Here is a 20,232-nt window from a genome sequence, read left to right on the forward strand (position 1 = left end):
TCCTGACATTTCACCCACATCTATGGCAGGCATCCTCAGAGGTTGTGAGGTCTGTTGGAAAGCAGCAAATGAGGTTTATATATCTGTGGAATGATGTCCAAGGTGGGAGAAAGAACTCTCATGTTGTCGAAGGCTTTCATGGCCGGAATCACTGGGTTGTTGTGAGTTTTCCGGGTTGTATGGCTATGTTCCAGAAGCATTCCCTCCTGACGTTTCGCCCACATCTATGGCAGGCATCCTCAGAGGTTGTGAGGTCTGTTGGAGGCTAGGCAAGTGAGGAAGAAACTTTCGATGTGTTCTCGAAGGCTTTTGTGGCCGGAATTGCTGGGTTGCTCTGAGTTTTCCGGGCTGTATGGCCATGTTCCAGAAGCATTCTCTCCTGACGTTTCGTCCACATCTATGGCAGGCATCCTCAGAGGCTGGGAGGTCTGTTGGAACTAAGCAAGAGAACATGGCCATACAGCCCGGAAAACTCACAACAACCGAGCCATGAAAGCTCGGATTCTTTCTCTCCCCCTGGCAGGAAGCAGCTAGACTTTAAAGCTGTGAGGCTAATCAATGCTAATTAAGCTGGCTAATGACAACGTTCCCACTTGCTTCCAGCAGACAAGAGTTCTTTCTCCTACCCTGGACATTATTTCACAGATATATAAACCTCCCTTGCTTAGTTTCCAACAGACCTCACAACTTCTGAGGATTTTTTTTTTCGTGTCAGGAGCAACCGGAGTTGCTTTAGGAGTGAGAGAATTGGCCGTCTGCAAGGACGTTGCCCAGGGGACATTGCCCGAATGTTTTTGATGTTTTGTGGGAGGCTTCTCTCATGTCCCCGCATGGAGCTGGAGCTGATAGAGGGAGCTCATCCTCTGAGGATGCCTGCCGTAGATGTGGGAGAAACGTCAGGAGAGAATGCTTCTGGAACGTGACCAGACAGTCGAGAAAACTCACAGCAACGCAATGATCCCGGCCATGAAAGCCTTCGCCGACACATTGAGGATATCATTGCTAGCACCAACAAGGGATTCCTTTCGTTTTCAGCCCCTTTTTCTCATTGTTGACGTCTTTTCCTGTGAGATCGAGGAGCGAGAAAAGAGCCAGAACAAAATCCTGCCTTGTTCCAACATGCTGTTGCTTCTTTTTCATTTCCAACTGGGAGCAAGGACCTCCCGCCCCAATGCTTCTTATTTGAGGAGGTCCCACTTTGAAACGCGTGCTGGCAATGTGTGTTTTGGAGGAGGTTTTGGACCCCCAAGTGCATGTGAAGAACATTGATCCCGTCCCAGATGTGGGGACAGGCTCTCTCAGTGCGAGGGGCCCATGACAAAGGAGCGGATTGTCTGCCTGACCCGGTTTTTCCCGCTGCCTCCCCCGTCCCCCCTGGTTTTGGGAAGCCTGTGTTCTGTTCAGCAAGAATGGGCAACTGTTTGGCTCTTGACAAAACTCCGCACTCAGGCCCAGCCTCCGTCGGAATCCCCTCTTCGCCAGGGCTGCACATGCTGGGATGTTCCCCTCCCTGTTTGTGATTTTATTTCCTTTGCAGAAGCCTTTGCCGTCGGGCGCGCCAGTCAGTGGCCAGGCAGCGATGGCTGTCAATCTAAAGAGCCCTCCGTCTTGCTCTCTATGAGCCTGGCTTGGTCTTTATTGTTGTTGTCTTCCCACCTAGGCAACTGGGAGGAACTGGTGAAGTACTTGCAGATGGCACGCAGGAAGGCCCGGGAGTCCTACGTGGAGACCGAGCTGATTTTTGCCCTGGCGAAAACAAACCGCTTGGCCGAGCTGGAGGAATTCATCAATGGACCCAACAATGCCCACATTCAGCAAGTAAGTGCTTCTCGGGCGGCTTTACTATCCGTGTGTGGGGAGGGTGTCCGTGGTCATTATCACAGCGATCTTCAATGCAGCCTTTGTACAAGTGTGTTGTCTTGACGCATTTATTTATCGTGATCAGAAGCAGATTGAGTTATAACTTTAAAATACGTTATTTAACTTGCCACATCTATGGCACTTGATTGATTTTAAACTGTGAAACTACCTCTACCACGCTGAAGTTTTTCCCCTTGGCCCAGCTCCCTGTTTTTAGCCCTGTTTTTAACCATTTTATCCCATGCGCTGACTTTTATAACTGTTTATTGATGTTTTGTTTTTATTGATGCAATATTGTTTTATTGCCGATTCTGTTTTATTGTTTTATTGCTGTTATTGTATTGTTGTCGGGCATGGCCCCATGTAAGCCGCTCCGAGTCCCTCCAGGGAGATGGGGCGGGATATAAAAATTATTTATTATTATTATTATTATTATTATTATTATTATTATTATTATTATTATGGCAGGCATCCTCAGGACCCACATCTGGGCGTCCCCTGGGCAACGTCCTTGCAGACGGCCAATTCTCTCACTGCAGAAGCAACCCAGGTTGCTCCTGACACGGAAAACACTTGATTTGTGTTTTTTAAAAGTTAAAAACTTGGCATTACAGTGTTCCCTCACTTCTCACTGGGGTTAGGTTCCAGGACCACCCGCAATAAGTGAAAATCCGCAAAGTAGGGGCACTATATTGATTTTAATATTTATACATTATTTTAGTAGTTATACACTACTTTAAGTCTTTATCAACCAATTGTGTATTGATAAATCGCCTCCTTCTCCTCCCGTTGCCACTTGGGCACATTTTCTCTCCCTTTGGCTTCTCCTTCCTCCCTTAGTCTGTAAATTATAATTTTTTATGATTTATAATAGTATTTTAGAGTTTATTGAAAAACCGCGAGACAGCAAATCCACAAAAAGTGAACCGTGAAGTAGTGAGGGAACACTGTGGCTCAGTGCATTAAAGCGCTGAGCTACCGAACTTGCAGACCGAAAGGTCCCAGGTTCGAATCCAGGGAGCGGAGTGAGCACCCTAATAGCTCCAGCTTCTGCCAACCTAGCAGTTCAAAAACATGCAAATGTGAGTAGATCAATAGGTACTGCTCCGGTGAGAAGGTAATGGTGCTCCATGCAGTCATGCCACTGGCCACATGATCTTGGAGGTGTCTACGGACAACGCTGGCTCTTTGGCTTAGAAATGGAGATGAGCACCAACCCCCAGAGTCATACACGACTGGACTAAATGTCAGGGGAAACCTTTACCTTTTATTATTATTTTATTGTATGACACAGCAAACAAGATAGATATGCTGGATTTTGTATCACAAAAATCACAAGTCGAACACTTCCCAAGTGTCTAGGACTCTGTGATGTATTATTATTATTTTATTATGACACAGCAAACAAGATAGATATGCTGGATTTCATTTCACAAAATCACAAGTCGAACACTTCCCAAGTGACTAGGACTGTGCGGTGTATTTCTGGATGATGCCTGCAGATTCCAGTAGGGTGGCCTTTTGCAGTTGTTGTTGTTATTATTATTATTATTATTATTATTTTATTATATTATGACACAGCAAACAAGATAGATATGCTGGATTTCGTATCACAAAACCACAAGTCGAACACTTCCCAAGTGTCTAGGACTGTATGATGTATTATTATTATTATTATTATTATTATTATTATTATTTATTGGGAAGTGTCCGGCATGTGATCTGGTACAACGGCCAGCGGAGTGTCTGCTGTGGACTCAGCTTGTTGTGTTTCAAGTAATAATAATAATAATAATAATCTTTATATACCGCCCTATCTTCTCAAGGGACTCAAGTCAGTCCCCAGTGCCAGTCTCTCGCATTGAGGGGTCATAAATGCCAGTCAGATAGCTTAAGAAACATTGCGTTTGACTACAGTTCCCATCCTCCAGCTGCTGGAGGATGAGCGGGGAGGGTGATACCATTCATTCCCCGTAAGCTGCATTTTCAGGATGGACTGCTTCCAAGGCAGCGGGATCTCAGTGGCTGATTGTATGAAATGGGAAGTAAACAAAGCTCTCGTTTGGCGCCATAGGTTGGTGACCGTTGCTACGAGGAAAAGATGTACGACGCAGCCAAGCTCCTCTACAATAACGTGTCCAACTTCGGCCGCTTGGCTTCCACCCTGGTGCATCTGGGAGAATACCAGGCAGCTGTCGACGGGGCTCGGAAAGCCAACAGCACCCGGACCTGGAAGGAGGTGAGCTTTTCGTCTACGAAACTGGCTCTTGTGCCTCGCAGTTTTGGCATCGTCGCAAATCTGACAAAGAGGGAAGATAAGCTGAGTTTTTCAGCCTTTTTTTTTTTTGAGCTGGAAAAGCCTCTCTTGGCTTAAAATAGGGCCAAGGTCAAGACTGGGCATCAGGACCTGGAGGTAATTGCTTGCAAGATATGATCTATTTCTCTCTTACCCTCCCTTATCAGTGTGTTTTCTTTTGCAAAGCCTCCCTCGCTCTTAACCAAGGGAATGTTTTGAAAAGGGAGAGAAGCCCTGGCAAGTCAGGAAGAAGAAAAATATATATCCATCTATCTTATAAAAGCATTTCCCCCTGAAATATTGGTTAAAATCTCCTACAGATATATAGGCATTAACCCCCTGCATGCATTTGCAATCCCTATGTATTTATATATCTATATACATTAGTTTTATATATGAATTTTCCCCTCATATGTTTGGAGGTCTTTGCAAACCCTATATACATATAGATCCATGTACCTGTATATCTATATCCATATATATACATTATTTAACCTACTGATGCCTCGATTAATGTAATTTTATTGGTATCTATTTTTATTTTGAAATGGACCAGCAGCTGTTTCATTTCCCACCCTCGGCTTATACTCGAGTCAATAAGTTATCCCAGTTTTTTTTGTGGTAAAATTAGGTGCCTCTGCTTATATTCGGGTCGGCTTATACTCGAGTATATAAGGTATATTCATTATTTAACCTACTGATGCCTCAATTAATGTAATTTTATTGGTATTTATTTTTATTTTGAAATTGACCAGTAGCTGCTTCATTTCCCACCCTCGGCTTATACTTGAGTCAATAAGTTATCCCAGTTTTTTTGCGGCTTATATTTGGGTCGGCTTATACTCGAGTTTATACGGTAACTACTTTGCAAACTTGCTTTTGAAATTCTGTTCTCAGGATTCCTTTTGAACTCTACTCAGTTGGGCAGAGGGGTTGGCTCCTGTTTTTCTTCCCAGTCTTTCTGAAACAAAGCCCTCAAATATTTCTCTTAAACGTTCCAGGTTTGCTTTGCGTGTGTGGATGGGAAAGAGTTCCGCCTGGCCCAGATGTGCGGCCTCCACATTGTGGTCCATGCGGATGAACTGGAGGAGCTCATCAACTACTACCAGGTAATGCAACTACTACCTCCTGCATGCAAAGGGACACCTGTGCCTTTTGAGACCTGCCGGGTTCTCACGTTCCTCTTCTCTCCATCCCTCCCCTGAAGGACCGTGGCTACTTTGAGGAGTTGATCACCATGCTGGAATCCGCCTTGGGCCTGGAGCGGGCCCACATGGGGATGTTCACAGAGCTGGCCATCCTCTACTCCAAATTCAAGCCGCAGAAGATGAGGGAGCACTTGGAGCTCTTCTGGTCGCGAGTCAACATTCCTAAGGTAATCTTTCCTTTTCACAAGAGCGAGAAGAAAGAATCCAAAGATGTCACTACTGTTTGGTTTTTGCTTGTTAGAGAAAGGATTGTCAGTGGTTAATCGCCACCCTGACTTATTGAAGAGTCAGGTCTCACCTTCGGCGAACGACAGCTCAGTTGTAAATTATCTGCTGATCCCAGCGGTACTATAGGCTTTATTTACAAGCTATATACAATACTAAACACCATCGCTATCAGGACACATTTTCCTCGGCAAGGGCAAAGCATGGCATGTCTTCTCAGTTCTCCACGTCTGTTATCAGTGCCAGCAGGCACCTCCGAACATTCCTGATGAATGTTCCGTCCACGGGAAGTCTTGACCCATTGGCCCTGCAGGCAATCGATCGGGGCTGGCATGTCATTAACTCCTGTATTGTCACTATTTTTATCTAATATTATCTGTGAGCCGCCCTGAGTCCCCTTCGGGGGAGATGGAAGTGGGGTATGAATAAAATTATTATTATTATTATTATTATTATTATTATTATTATTATTATTATTATTATTATTGTTGTTGTTGTTGTTGTTATTTTCCAGGCCTCGATATTTTAGAATTGTGTCTTCAGCCCAATTAGGCCTCAACCATACATCTTTCATACAATTCCATCCAAACTATACATCGTGACACCCATGAAGGTTGGATCACTCACAATAGACAGACCTACAGTTCTTAGCTAGCAATTTTAAGGGAATGTCAGGGACGATGAACCTTTAACCTTAACCTTGTATCTCTAGCTAAGGAAGACTCCTCTGAGTCACTGCCAGAAACACCTGGAACTTGTTGATGTTCGAACTCCTGGGAAAGGTCACCCTTATCATTAGTTTTTGTTTCCTCCCCAGAGCCTTCAACATTTCCAGCACCAGAGCCTTCAAGATTTCTCTCTTCAGCATTTCTTTGGTCAGCTCCCCACACAGAGGCCCTTCTCATTTCTGTATAGCCAGGAGAAACTGAAAAAAGTTGTCTTTGGAATCTTCCCATTTATCTAGAAGCAGGTGCAGGATTAGTTGGGTTTCTGTCTTGCAAACAGAGCCATAACACACCTTTGTGTGTCCTCTGTTTCCTTGCAGGTGTTGCGGGCCGCTGAACAGGCCCACCTTTGGGGCGAGCTGGTCTTCCTGTACGACAAATACGAAGAATACGACAATGCCATCATCACCATGATGAACCACCCGACAGATGCCTGGAAGGAAGGGCAGTTCAAGGACATCATCACTAAGGTACCCGATTCTCCCAAAACTCCTGTCTGTGATTTTCATGTGCAGCTGATATCAACGCATGGACAAGAAGGTGTACAAAAGCGATGAGATCCACTCACTTTGTCTTTTCTTTTTTGCAGGTGGCCAATGTGGAGCTCTATTACAAAGCGATCCAGTTCTATTTGGAGTTTAAACCACTGCTGCTCAACGACTTGCTCATGGTGCTCTCTCCCCGGCTTGACCATACCCGGGCGGTCAACTACTTCAGCAAGGTGGGAACAACTCTTTGATGACTAGAGAGTAGGGGTGTGCATTTGTATGGAATCGCTGTTTGTTTTGTTTAGTGTCATTCATTTTGTATCAGTTTTGTATTTGTCCCCATTTCCGAAAATGGGGCGCCTATACGAATAGAATTTTCGTCTCGCTTACGAAAAAACGAAACTTTTTGAACCATTAGCAGCAATGGGAGGGCTTCCGAGGCTCTAATAACTATTGTCATTAATAATGATATTATTATTGACATCCATTGGCACACATCAGCTGTCATGGGAAGCAGACCTCTCTCAGACTCAGCTTAGGGTCCCAGAGTAACTATTGTTATTTATATTAATATTATTATTAACTCCCATTGATACACATCATGGGGAAGCAGACCTCTCTCAGACTCAGCTTAGGGTCCCAGAGTAACTATTGTGGTTATTAATAATACTATTATTAACACCCATTGGCACATATCAGCTACCATGGGGAAGCAGACCTCTCTCGGACTCAGCTTAGGGTCCCAGAGTAACTATTGTCATTAATAATAATAATATTATTGACACCCATTGGCACACATCAGCTGTTATGGGGAAGCAGACCTCTCTCAGACTCAGTTTAGGGTCCCAGAGTAACTATTGTTATTAATAATATTATTATTATTAACACCCATTGATACACATCAGCTGTCATGGGAAAGCAAAGCAGCCCTCTGTCAGTACTTGCTTATTGTAACGCAGCCTGAAACCGCATTGTTTCTGTCCACAGGTGAAACAGCTGCCGCTGGTGAAGCCCTACTTGCGCTCCGTCCAGAACCACAACAACAAAGCCGTGAATGAATCCCTCAACAACCTCTTCATTACAGAGGAAGATTACCAGGTAGGCATTTGTTTTGGAGCTTCGTCGGATGCCACAACCCCTCGTGGACCGTGTCTCCTTGCATCAAGCATCTTAGTTCCGGCTTTGGAACTCGCTTCCTAGAGAGATCAGGCAGGCCCCCACCCTCCTCTCCTTCCGTAGGAGCTTAAAAACCTGGCTCTTTCAAAAGGCCTTTGATACTTAATCTGGTGTTGGACTGATCGATCTGCCCATTGTATAATAGCCCCATTCTTGAGGTGTTGCCAATGCTATATTGCACTTTGTCCATTTTAACTGTGAAATTACCTTCCCCATTTCGGCCCATTTCGGCACATGTTGCACGTTGCCTGGGTTCTATGAATTAGTCTCCAGTGTTAATATTGTATGTTTTATGTTGATTTTAACAATTGTTTTTACTGTAATTGATGTTTTTATTAGATAACTGTTTTATTGCTGTGTTTTGATATTTGATTGTTTTATCGGGCAAGGCCCCATGTAAGCCGCCCCGAGTCCCTTCGGGGAGATGGGGCGGGGTATAAAAATAAAGTTATTATTATTATAAGTTATTATTATTAGTGCGAGCTTGACTCCTTTTCCATATGGTAGGAGGGAGAGATGAATGGACAATATTTGCCACTTCTTTTCTGGAAACCGCCCTGAGTCCCCTCGGGGAGATTTTCAAAAACTAGGCTTCTGGGACATTAATAATAATAATAATAATTGTTGTTGTTGTTATTAATGTCCTGGAACCCTAGTTTTTGTAAATCTGAGCTTGTGTTGTTGTTATTATTAATGTCCCAGAACCCTAGTTTTTGTAAACCTGAGCTTGTGTTGTTATTATTATTATTATGTCCCGGAACCCTAGTTTTTGTAAACCTGGGCTTGTGTTGTTGTTATTATTATTATGTCCCGGAACCCTAGTTTTTGTAAACCTGGGCTTGTGTTGTTATTATTATTATGTCCCGGAACCCTAGTTTTTGTAAACCTGGGCTTGTGTTGTTGTTATTATTATTATGTCCCGGAACCCTAGTTTTTGTAAACCTAGGCTTGTGTTGTTATTATTATTATTATGTCCCGGAACCCTAGTTTTTGTAAACCTGGGCTTGTGTTGTTGTTATTATTATTATGTCCCGGAACCCTAGTTTTTGTAAACCTGAGCTTGTGTTGTTGTTATTATTATTATGTCCCGGAACCCTAGTTTTTGTAAACCTGGGCTTGTGTTGTTGTTGTTGTTATTAATGTCCCGGAACCCTAGTTTTTGTAAACCTGTTCTTGTGTTGATATTGATACATCCTATTTTGTTGTCAGTGTGGAAATTGGAGCATGGCTGCTATAGTGTTCTGTGATTCCAGTGTGCGGCAGATTTTCTCCCTGCTTCATTGAGCTGTTCAAAACTACAGTGCTGAAAATAACAAGTATCCAAAGATCGGGAGAAAACTTTGCATGTTTTTGGGTGTATGGTTGGCAATGGCAGATCTGACCAAAGGAGTGCATGGTCCATATCACAGACGTTGCAGGGATGTAAATGCTGGAAATCAATAAATTCCCATTGGAACAGGTTGACCTTGTCTCTTCTCCCTCCTCCGCCAGGCTCTCAGGACATCGATAGATGCCTACGACAACTTTGACAACATCTCCCTCGCTCAGCGCCTGGAGAAACACGAATTGATTGAGTTCCGGAGGATTGCGGCGTATCTTTTCAAAGGCAACAACCGTTGGAAACAGAGCGTGGAGCTCTGCAAGAAAGACAGGCTATACAAGGTAATGGAGGGGAGAGGCTTGTGTTGTGGAAGGAGCCCTCCCATCAAGGAATTATGCACATTACATTTATATATATATATATACTAGCTGTGTCCTGCCACGCGTTGCTGTGGCCAATTGGAATTGCAGTGAATAGCCTCGTTGCTTGAAAGCCTGGCCGTTTTCTACATAGGGTATGCTTGCTAGGCCAGGTTGAATGAGATGGAGTAGCCTCGTGGTTTCCAAAGGCTGGTTTTGAAGCTGCAAGGCTGTTCAGTGTTAATCAAGGTGGGCCACAAAGGGGTTGATATATGTGTGGAATAACGTGCAGTGTGGTCGAAAGAACTGTTGTCTGGTTGAGGCAGGTGTTGCCATGGATCTCCTTGATTAGCATTGAATAGGCCTGCAGCTTCAAGGTCTGCCTGGTTAGTACTTGGAAGAATCCTTTAGTGGGACGTGTTAGCTGGGTGTGATTATTTAAGTTGTTTAGCATTGAATCGTCTTGTAGCTTCCAAGCCTGGCTGCTTCCTGCGTGAGGGAATCCTTTGTTGGGAGGTGTTGGCTGGGCCTGGTTGTTTCCTGTGTGGAATTCCCCTGTGTTCTGAGTGTTGTTATTTAGTGTCCCGATTTTAGAGATTATATTGTTGTGTATTATTATTAGAGCACAGTAATTATTATACATTATATTGATACTGTTATATGATTTGCCTGGAACAGGATTATATGAGGCCCCTTCTACACAATGGTTTAAAGCTGCAAGGCTGTTTAGTGTCAATCAAGGTGGGTCACAAAGGGGTGCATTCCGGTTTTTGGGCTGTTTTTAGCCCCATGGAGGTTAGGGATGTGTAGTTTGTTTGTAAGAACGTAGAGACGTGGATGAGTGGTTGTGTTGTCAATTTTCTAGGTTAGGGGGCCTTTAGTTTTGTTGTTTTGCCCGGTGGATTGATGCCATTCTCCTTTTATATATATAGAACTAGCTTTGCCAGGCCACGCATTGCTGTGGCTTATGCTTTCAGAGTGTTGTTCTTTATTTACTGTTCTGATTTTAGAGATTATATTGTTCTGTATTATTATATCACAGTAATTATTACATATTATATTTATAATCTTATATTACCTGTTTAGAACTGGATTATATGAGGCTGTATAAAATGCACACTGAAGTGGATTATATGGCAGTGTGGAATCCAGATAAGCCAGTTCAAAACAGATAATATAAGATTATAAATGGGTTATATAGCGCTGTGGAAGGGCCTGAGTCTACACTGCCATATACTGCAATCCAGTTAAAATCTGATAATCTGTATTTTATAGGCAGTGTGGAAGAGGCCTGAGGCCTAACTGTGCCTGTCCCCTGGGCTGAGTGGATTGCTAAGAGACCAAGAGCTTAGCTTTCTAACTGGTAGCAATTGGATAAAAACAATTATTCTTCTCCCTCTAATTAGGACTTTATTTTTCTTTTCTTTTTGTTGTATGAACGTAGAGGCATGGATGAGGGGTTGTGCTGCCAAGTTTAGTGTTTCTGGGATGTGTAGTTTTGTTGTTTTGTCCTAGGCCGAAATTTCATTACTCTTTTATATATATAGATATAGATAGATAGATATTATTAAAATGGATCCAGGAGACATGGTGGAAAGAGGTCTTCCTGGCCCCGCCGTCTTCATTCTGGTCCAGAGTGGTAGTGAGACCTTCCTGCCATGTCCTTCTTTTCTTGCTTCCTTCCCAGGATGCCATGCAGTATGCTTCCGAGTCCAAAGACACGGAGTTGGCGGAGGAGCTCCTGCAGTGGTTCCTGCAGGAAGGCAAGCGGGAGTGTTTTGGGGCCTGCCTCTTCACTTGCTACGACCTCCTCCGACCCGACGTGGTCTTGGAGACGGCCTGGAGGCACAACATCATGGACTTCGCCATGCCCTACTTCATCCAGGTCATGAAGGAATACTTGACCAAGGTAAGAGCTGGCCAGCCCCTTCCGGCCACCCCGGCCCTCCCTGCTTGTTGTGCTGTTCTTTCTCCAACCACAGCAGTTGTGTTGCGTTGCTACTAACACCCATGATACCTTTATTTGGACGTCTGTCTCTGCTCCTTGTTCTTCCTGAGGTTCTTGCAGATCAGGCTGTCGTTGGGACCTCTGTGAATCTTTGTAGCACCCATGTTGGTTACTTTCATTATTGGAGAGTTCTGAGGCTGAAAGTTGCTTGTAGCATAACAATTTTCTTTTACACAGTTTATTGCATTGATTGCTGTGAGTTTTCCAGGCTGTATGGCTATGTTCCAGGAGCATTCTCTCCTGACATTTCGCCCACATCGTTTGGAAAATTCACAGCAACGGTGATTCAGGCCATGAAAGCCTTCGACGACACAGTTTATTGCATGCTGTATCTCCATGATGTGACATATTTAGTATGTATCGATGTGGTCTTTTGGAGCTGGCAGTGTCTCATCTCTTAGGGTTTAACATTCCCCCCGTTCCCTTACTCTTGATTCTAAAATGCTCAATAATGGAGTTTGATTTTTTTTTCTCTAAGCTGCACCTTCTGAATTCCTTTGCAGGTTGATACAATAAAGGAAAAGGTGAAAGTTGATTCTTTCCGTCTTTAAGTCTGGAGGCCTATGTCTAAGGATATCTGCATGAGTTTTTTTTTCTCCTCCTTCCTACCTTTACTACACTGCTGCTACTCGCTTTCTGCCCGCCCGCCCCGACCAAAACTCTCACTAAAGCCTCTGCAAGTTGAAAACCATAGTCTTAGCTCTAGGACCAAAACGTAGACACTAATTGGCTAATAGACTCTCCAGGAAGGTCGGAAGAGGTCAGTTGGATCACAGTTGGAGGAGAGATCCCAAGGCATTTCAGATGGCAAATTATTTAACAGCAACTTTCCACCCCACTCCAAAAAGTTGTATTAGCTGGGTGACGATTGTCGGTGATTGATATGAGGTGGCTAAATTGAGACACTTACAGCTCTCAGTCTCAATTCTCCCCTCCATTCGGCAACATAGCATCTTCTTAGAAGCACGGACAAATAAACATGCATAGCTCTCTGCTGATCCCAGCGGCAATTAACTTTATTTACAGCTATGTACATAAGTGCAGCCAGAGCTGCTCGCACACATATTTCTTCAGCAGAATTAATGGCAACTAGAAAAGACCCCTTATCAGTAAAGTTTGCATCTCCCAAATTCCATTCTTTGTGACTTATGTCCACTACGTCAGCTGCTCTATGCAGTAAATCTTACTCTATACAATTAACTATTCCCTACCGAAGTACACACATATTCACTTATTGAACATTTCACACACTACTCTTGGGTTTTTTTTTCACCCAAAGGATATCTTGTGGCTTCCTCCCTGGAGAGGACTGTGATCCAATCTCTCGTTTCTCGAGTCTTACTAATGTGTCTCGCTGACAGTAGGAGAAACCAACCAACCAAACCAAACCAAACCACTAGCTGCTTAAAGACTGTTCCAAAAGCATTTTGTCCGGCGTCAGGTTCTCAAGGTTTCCGTAACCGTGACTAGTGTTTTTTTTTCGCCACTTTGTACCCAAATCAAAAGAAGCCGGGAGTCCTGGTCTTGATCGACTCGGAGCTTTCAAGCCCATTGAGAACTCCAACTTGTAACGAATCTCGCCTCCTATGTTTACAAATTGGACTCCCAATTATAACCGGGGCAGTGTAAAGCTGTAGGAACCGGGACAGGACCCGTGTCGTGTTACAAACACACACTTCCAAATCCCCAAAGTCCTTCAGCAGCTAGTCAGTCAAGACAGTTCAGAGTGTGGTGTGAAAAAAGGTAAAGGAACTGCGGTGTTTGCTTTCTTGAACTGAGCATGTCGGACAGTCATTGTGATGTACATCTCACTCTCCCCTGAAGCTGCAAAGCCTTGCCGTTGAGAGGGGTCGGGGGGCTGCTGCGTGCTGTGATGAACTCTCTTTTTTGGGGTTGTGGGGGGGAGATCGGGGGGCCGGGATGATTTAGCCTGTATGGCCGCCATCTTCCAACCTCACTCCTTGCTTCAGTTCTTTTGCCTTTTTTCCATGCACCTCTAGCACCGGAAAGATAACATTGACTGCATGTGATTTCTCTTTTTGTTTTACTCTTCCCCCCTCTTTGCAGCTTATAGCAGTCTCTGTGGAAAAGCCTTTTTGTAAAGGAACAAACCAAATGCAGTTGTATGCACTTAATAAAGCCTGTCAACGGTATGGTTTTAAGGGGAGGGGAAGCAGCTTCTCTCGGCCTCCTAACCCCCTGTCACTTCCGTTTGTCATGCACTTGTCTTTCCTACAAACCACCTAAAACAATCAGTTAAAAATTGCCAGGTTTTTAAAACGGACTGTCCAGCGATATGGAAACTTTCTCTCTGCTTAGCTTGCACTCCTCTGTCTGGACTTCTGCTTCAGCTCCTCCAAGACTAGTCCTTCCTCGCCGTGTAGAAATCTGGGATCTGTCCTTGCGCACTTTTCCCGAACAAAGGCTTCCAAAGGTTGGGCGGGATGTGGGCGACCCGCCTGTGTGTTTCTCGCCGGTTCGGTTTGGAAATGAGGTGACAGAGGCAGCTGACCAAGGCGGCTTTGAAGGACCAGCTTTACTGGCTCATAGGGTGCTCGCAAACTATTGCATATCCCAGGGGTCCCCAAACTACAGCCCACGGGCCACCTGCGGCCCATTGAAGCCATTTATCTGGCCCTCCTCCCTCGCCCAGTGCGCGCCTTCCAATAATAATAATAATCGGGTGCTGTGCCAAAAGATCTCAGCTGGCATTTGGAAACAATAGACATTGACAAAATTACGATCTGCCAACTGCAAAAGGCCACCCGACTGGGATCTGTGCGCATCATCCGGAAATATTTATTTATTTATTTATAGCATTTATATTCCGCCCTTCTCATCCCGAAGAGGACTCAGGGCGGATCACATTACACATATAGGCAAACATTCAATGTCTTTTAACATAGAACAAAGACAAACAAACATAGGCTCCGAGCGGCCTCGAACTCATGACCTCCTGGTCAGAGTGATTCATTGCAGTTAATTGCAGCTGGCTTGCTCTCCCGCCTGCGCCACAGCCCGGGCCCATCACACAGTCCTAGACACTTGGGAAGTGTCCTTTTTCCTCCCTTCGGCTTCTCCTTCCTTCCTTCCTTAGGTTGTAAATTTTATTTTTTTAAATTTATAATAGTCTTTTAGAGTTTATTGAAAAATTGTGAAACAGCGAATCCGCGAAAAGTGAACCGCAAAGTAGTGAGGGAACACTTCTTCCTGACTTGCCAGGGCTTCTCTCCCTTTTCAAAACATTCCCTTGGTTAAGAGCAAGGGAGGCTTTGGAAAAGAAAACACTGATAAGGGAGGGTAAGATGAGAGAGAAATATGTCATATATTGCAAGCAATGGTCTCTGGGCTCCACTTGACCCGATTATAAGCCGGGAAAGACTTTTTTAGCTCATAAAAAGGGCTGAAAAACTCGAGTTCTTCTATTCTTCTTCCTGACTTGCAGTGGCTTCTTTCCCTTTTGAAAACATTCCCTTGGTTAAGAGCGAGGGAGGCTTTGGAAAAGAAAACACACTCATAAGTGAGGGTAAGGTGAGAGATAAATATATATTGCAAGGGTAAGTTGAGAGAGAAATATATCATATATTGCAAGAAATGGCCTCCAGTTTCTGTTGCCCGTCCTTGATCCCGTCATAAAAAGGGCTGAAAACTCGAGTTCTTCTATTCTTCTTCCTGACTTGCAGTGGCTTCTTTCCCTTTTCAAAACATTCCCTTGGTTAAGAGCGAGGGAGGCTTTGGAAAAGAAAACACACTCATAAGGGAGGGTAGGGTGAGAGATAAATATATATTGCAAGGGTAAGTTGAGAGAGAGATATATCATATATTGCAAGAAATGGCCTCCAGTTTCTGTTGCCCGTCCTTGATCCCGTTATAAGCCGAAGGAGGCTTTTTCAGCTCAAAATAAAAGGGCTGAAAAAGTCGGCTTATCTTTTGAGTATATATGGTAATTACCAGAAATAGGCAGAGAGTCAGACCCAAGGAACAGCATGAGTCAAATTATCCGAAGACATGTTCTTGAGGACTCCGAATTAATTTGTGGCTTGAATACACTCTTACCTTATGAGGTCAAGGCTAGGCCCAGGCAACGCGGAAACGGTAGGAGAGTCTATGCCGGACGTTGTTCAGCCAAATATCTTGGATGTCGGTTTAGCCTTCCGCCCGCCCTTCCCCTTCCCCGAGGTCTCCTCTCTTTGGAACTGCGTTTCATGCCCATCGAAGGCTTTTCCACTTCTCTGCCAGACAATACAGAGACATAATAGGATTTGGAAAATAATAATAATAATAATAAAGCTTTACGGTGCAACTTGACCTGATGGCGAGGGTTCTTGTGTCTTCCTAGGTGGACAAGCTAGACGCCTCCGAGTCCCTGAGGAAAGAGGAAGAGCAAGCCACGGAGACACAGCCCATCGTTTATGGTAATGATGCAAAACAAATCATCTTGCGGGCTTAGGCAGTGTGCTTCATCTCTATGCATGTGTGTGGTTTTATATATACTGTATATACTCGAGTGTAAGCCAACCCGAATATAAGCCGAGGCACATAATCTTACCACAAAAAAACTGGGAAAACATTGACTCCAGTATAAGCCGAGGGTGGTAAAGTTCAGAAATAAAAACAGATACCAATAAAATTACATTAACTGAGGCATCAGTAGGTTCAATGTTTTTGAATATTTACATCAAGCTCTATTTTAAGATAAGACTGTCTAAGTCTGATTAAATCATTATTCTCATCATCTTCAATGTAAATGTGCGTATGCATCCTTTTAATAATAATAATAATAGAGTAAAATAATAATAATAATAATAATAATAATAATAATAATAATAATAATAATAATAATAATTTTATTCTTATATCCCGCCCCATCTCCCCGGAGGGACTCGGGGCGGCTTACATGGGGCCATGCCCAGACACGACAGCACAAATCAGATAAAACATTAAACTGAGCAGTTAAACTTCAACATGATTAAAAACAGTCATAAAAGTCAATATAGATAATAATATTAAAATCCCGATTTGGGTCAAAAGATCCAGGCCAAGGTGCAAAGCAATATCAAGTTATCAGGGAGGGATAATTATACAGCAGGTGTAATACTTAAAGTGCTGAATGAATCCTAAAAACAATCCAGAGGGTAATACATGTAATAATAATAAAAAAAACAGGAAAATAATACATGTAATAATAAATAGAGTAGAATAATAAATGTAATAATATCAGAGTGAAATAGTAAATGTATTATTATTAATAAAAATAGAGCAAAATAAATGTAATAGTAGCAACAATAATAGAGTACAATAATAAATGTAGTAATAGAGTAAAATAATAAATGTAATACTAACAATAATAATATCAGAGTGAAATAATAAATGTGTTATTAATAATAAAAATAGAGTAAAATAAATGTAATACTAACAATAATAGAGTAAAATAATAAATGTAATACTGTAATATCAGAGTGAAATAATAAATGTAATACTAACAATAATAATAGAGAAAAATAATAAATGCACCATATATTCTCAAGTATAAGCTGACCCAAATATAAGCCAGCCAGGATCCTCACCCGAGTATAAGCCGATGGGGGCTTTTTTAATCCTAAAAAAGGGCTGAAAAACTTATTATTTATTTATTGACAGTATTTATATTCCGCCCTTTTTTCTGACCCCGGAGGGGACTCAGGGCGGATCACATTACACATATATGCAAACATTCAATGCCTTAACATAGAACAAAGACAAGACAAACACGGGGCTCCGAGCTGGCCTCGAACTCATGACCTCTTGGTCAGAGTGATTTGTTGCAGCTGGTTGCTCAACAGCCTGCGCCACAGCCCGGCTTATACTCGAGTATATACATTATTATTATTATTATTATTATTATTATTATTAAAATTAAACTAGGCAAGTGGGGTTTTATATATCTGTGGAAAGTCCAGGGTGAGAGAAGAACTCTTTGTCAGTTGGAGAACCAGTGTGAATGTTGTAATGCATCACCTTGATTAGCATTGAATAGCTTCATCTCCTGGCTTCTTCCTGCCTGGGGGCATCCTTTGTTCAGAGTTGTTACCTGCCCCTGATTGATGCATGTCTGGAACTCCTCTGTTTTCAGAGTGTTGCTTTTTATTTACTGTTCTGATTTTTTTGAGTTTTTTTAATAGTAGCCAGATTTTGTTCGTTTTCATGGTTTCCTGAGTTGTCGGCATGCTTGTGGGTTTCAACGGCTTCTGTGTCAACCTCGTGGAAGTGTTTCCCTTAACGGTGTGTCTTCCTTCCTTCTTCCTCTCACCCAGGCCAGCCCCAGCTGATGTTGACGGCCGGCCCCAGCGTGGCAGTCCCGCCGCAAGCACCTTTCGGCTACGGCTACACGGCCCCTCCGTACGGGCAACCCCAGCCCGGCTTTGGCTACACCATGTAAGGAAGCGGGCCCGGAGGCCAGCGCCGTTCCGATGAATCTCCACCGTCCCTCCCTCTTCCGCTCAACCGGGGAAAGCCTCATGTCCTTGTAACCTTTCTTTGATGAAGGACCGTGTTTTCATTTTGCCCCTTCCTTCCTGCCCTTCTTTCCTTCCTTCCCTCTGGATCCCCACTTACGATTAATCCTCTTTTTATTTTCACATTCCACGTCACTTAGAACCTTTCCTTCTATCCAGCAGGAATAGCTGTAAAAATGTTCGAGTTGGCTTTCTCTCTCTCTCTCTCTATTTCTTCCCCCTGTTCTGGCAAGACTGCTTTTTGACATGACGCCCAGTCTCTCGTGACTCTTCTTCCGATTTGCACTCTGTAACGTTTAGACTTCCTTTCCCGATTCTCTTTTTAAGTTCCGTGTCTGTGAGCAGCTTACAAATATGTACTGTCTTTATCTAAAAAAATGCATTTTATTAACGTTTCGTTGTATGCTCTTGAAGGGGAGACCGGGTGGAAAGCTAGATCGGAAAGAAGGGGAATTTGTAGGGCGGAGCCGAAATGACAGTTGGCATATCCTAACCCGGTTGGGAGTCGAAATGCTAGTTGGCATATCGCTTTAAAGGAATATGAGTACAGACAACCTATCCCGAACCTTACAAACAATGAACCTAGTAGAATTTCCCGTCTTTATTAACCTACGAAGGTTTCCAGTTAGCTGTAGAGAAAATGCAAGTGTTTTGCTCACTCCGTATGTAATAAAACAGGTGACCCTTCTGTTGTGCTACTGTTACCCTGTGCTTTCTTGTGGGGACCATTTTTTTGAAAATTTCCATTGCGGAACAAGAGGGAGCACCACGAATCCAATCTCTGCGTGTTTATCTGACTAACCCTTGCCCTGAGGTTGTGTGTCATGTTGGGGTATTGTGTTCGAGGAGACTTTTTTTTCCTGAGTGTACAGAAGAGAGGGAAAGGCATTAAGGTGGGAGGAAGAACCCAATTGCTGTTCAGTTTTGTTTGTGCAATTTAAAAAAATGACTCTATAATTGGGAAATAAATAAATTACTGGACTGTGGACATTACTCTATGGTAGTTTTTCCAGTATCTTATCTATATACATAAATATATATATATATATATTCGGGTTCCGCTACAATGTGTATGTATGTGGCATCCAAACAACACAAGGTTGGACTGTGTTTGTTCTTCGGGTCGAAAGGGGGAGGGATCAGCAAAATACCAAATTGTTAACTTTGGAGATTATTGACAGGTGACTCACGCGAGAGAGAAAGAGAGAGGACGAAACGTTTTGGGCAGAGAGAGGATGGCACTTTGGGAGACCGACCGCATCTTCCACCCAGGTGAAGACAAACAAACAAACCTCTTTAGGGTTGTAGTTTTGAGTGTTTCCCGTTTCAAAAATCTAAAAAAAAAAATAATTAAACAGATCATGTTATAGGTATGTTAAGTTGCCTTAATATATTTAGCTTCAAAATAAAATTGACTTCAATGTTCAATGCTGTTTTGAATTACTGTCATGTTTACACTTCCTAATTATTATTATTTACTAGGCATGTCCGATCGATGAAAAAAATGTTTCAATTCTCGCTTCTAAAGTAGGGGGCGCTGGCGCTTTGGTATAGAAAGTATTTCCGATTTTTTCACCCAAAAATTTCGGAAAAATGTCCAAAAATTCGTAATGATTCTAAATGTTTCTAAAATGGCGGGCGCGCATGCGCAATCGCTACACACCAGGCTTGTATGGCAATCTTCCATGTGAACGCAGAGGACGTTAGCCCCACCTTTGCGTCCATCGTGGAAGCTTCTGATTGGCTCCCATTCAAGGTAGGTTGAAGAAACGAATTTTTTTTTAAAAAAAATATTTTTTAAAATATATTTTTTTAAAAATGGGGGGGGGGGGGGGAATTAACGAAACATTAAGAGACAATTAGAGAATGGGCCAACAATGGTTCGAATTACATTGCTGGTTGCGCTGTGAGACAATGTCTCGGAATGCGTATCAAAAAGCGAGAACAATCCGAAATAATTCCGATATACGATTCAAAATGATTTTTTGGACATGTCTATTATTTACAGTATTTATACCCCGCCCTGTTCACTCAGAGCAGCTTACAGAACAGACACACACGGCAAGCATTCA

General features: G+C 43.1%; 1 protein-coding gene across 2 annotated transcripts in view; it reads left to right on the forward strand.

Moving 5' to 3' along the window:
• The window catches only part of cltc (clathrin heavy chain), an 89,152-nt gene extending 69,564 nt beyond the window's left edge, over nt 1-19,588 (forward strand). The window contains exons 22-33 of one of the 2 annotated variants that reach the window (XM_008120440.3): nt 1,661-1,818; nt 3,935-4,099; nt 5,158-5,265; nt 5,364-5,531; nt 6,635-6,784; nt 6,904-7,035; nt 7,790-7,900; nt 9,470-9,640; nt 11,346-11,567; nt 12,170-12,190; nt 16,006-16,081; nt 17,960-19,588. In XM_008120440.3, the coding sequence (XP_008118647.1) occupies nt 1,661-1,818; nt 3,935-4,099; nt 5,158-5,265; nt 5,364-5,531; nt 6,635-6,784; nt 6,904-7,035; nt 7,790-7,900; nt 9,470-9,640; nt 11,346-11,567; nt 12,170-12,190; nt 16,006-16,081; nt 17,960-18,084 (1,607 nt within the window). In that variant the 3' untranslated portion in view covers nt 18,085-19,588. The remainder of the gene's footprint in view (nt 1-1,660; nt 1,819-3,934; nt 4,100-5,157; nt 5,266-5,363; nt 5,532-6,634; nt 6,785-6,903; nt 7,036-7,789; nt 7,901-9,469; nt 9,641-11,345; nt 11,568-12,169; nt 12,191-16,005; nt 16,082-17,959) is intronic. The other variant, XM_003227277.4, reaches the window with a different exon arrangement.
• Nucleotides 19,589-20,232: the final 644 nt, after the last annotated feature.

The sequence above is a fragment of the Anolis carolinensis genome, unplaced genomic scaffold (genome assembly GCF_035594765.1).
Source record: "Anolis carolinensis isolate JA03-04 unplaced genomic scaffold, rAnoCar3.1.pri scaffold_7, whole genome shotgun sequence".
Taxonomy (NCBI): Eukaryota; Metazoa; Chordata; class Lepidosauria; order Squamata; family Dactyloidae; genus Anolis; species Anolis carolinensis.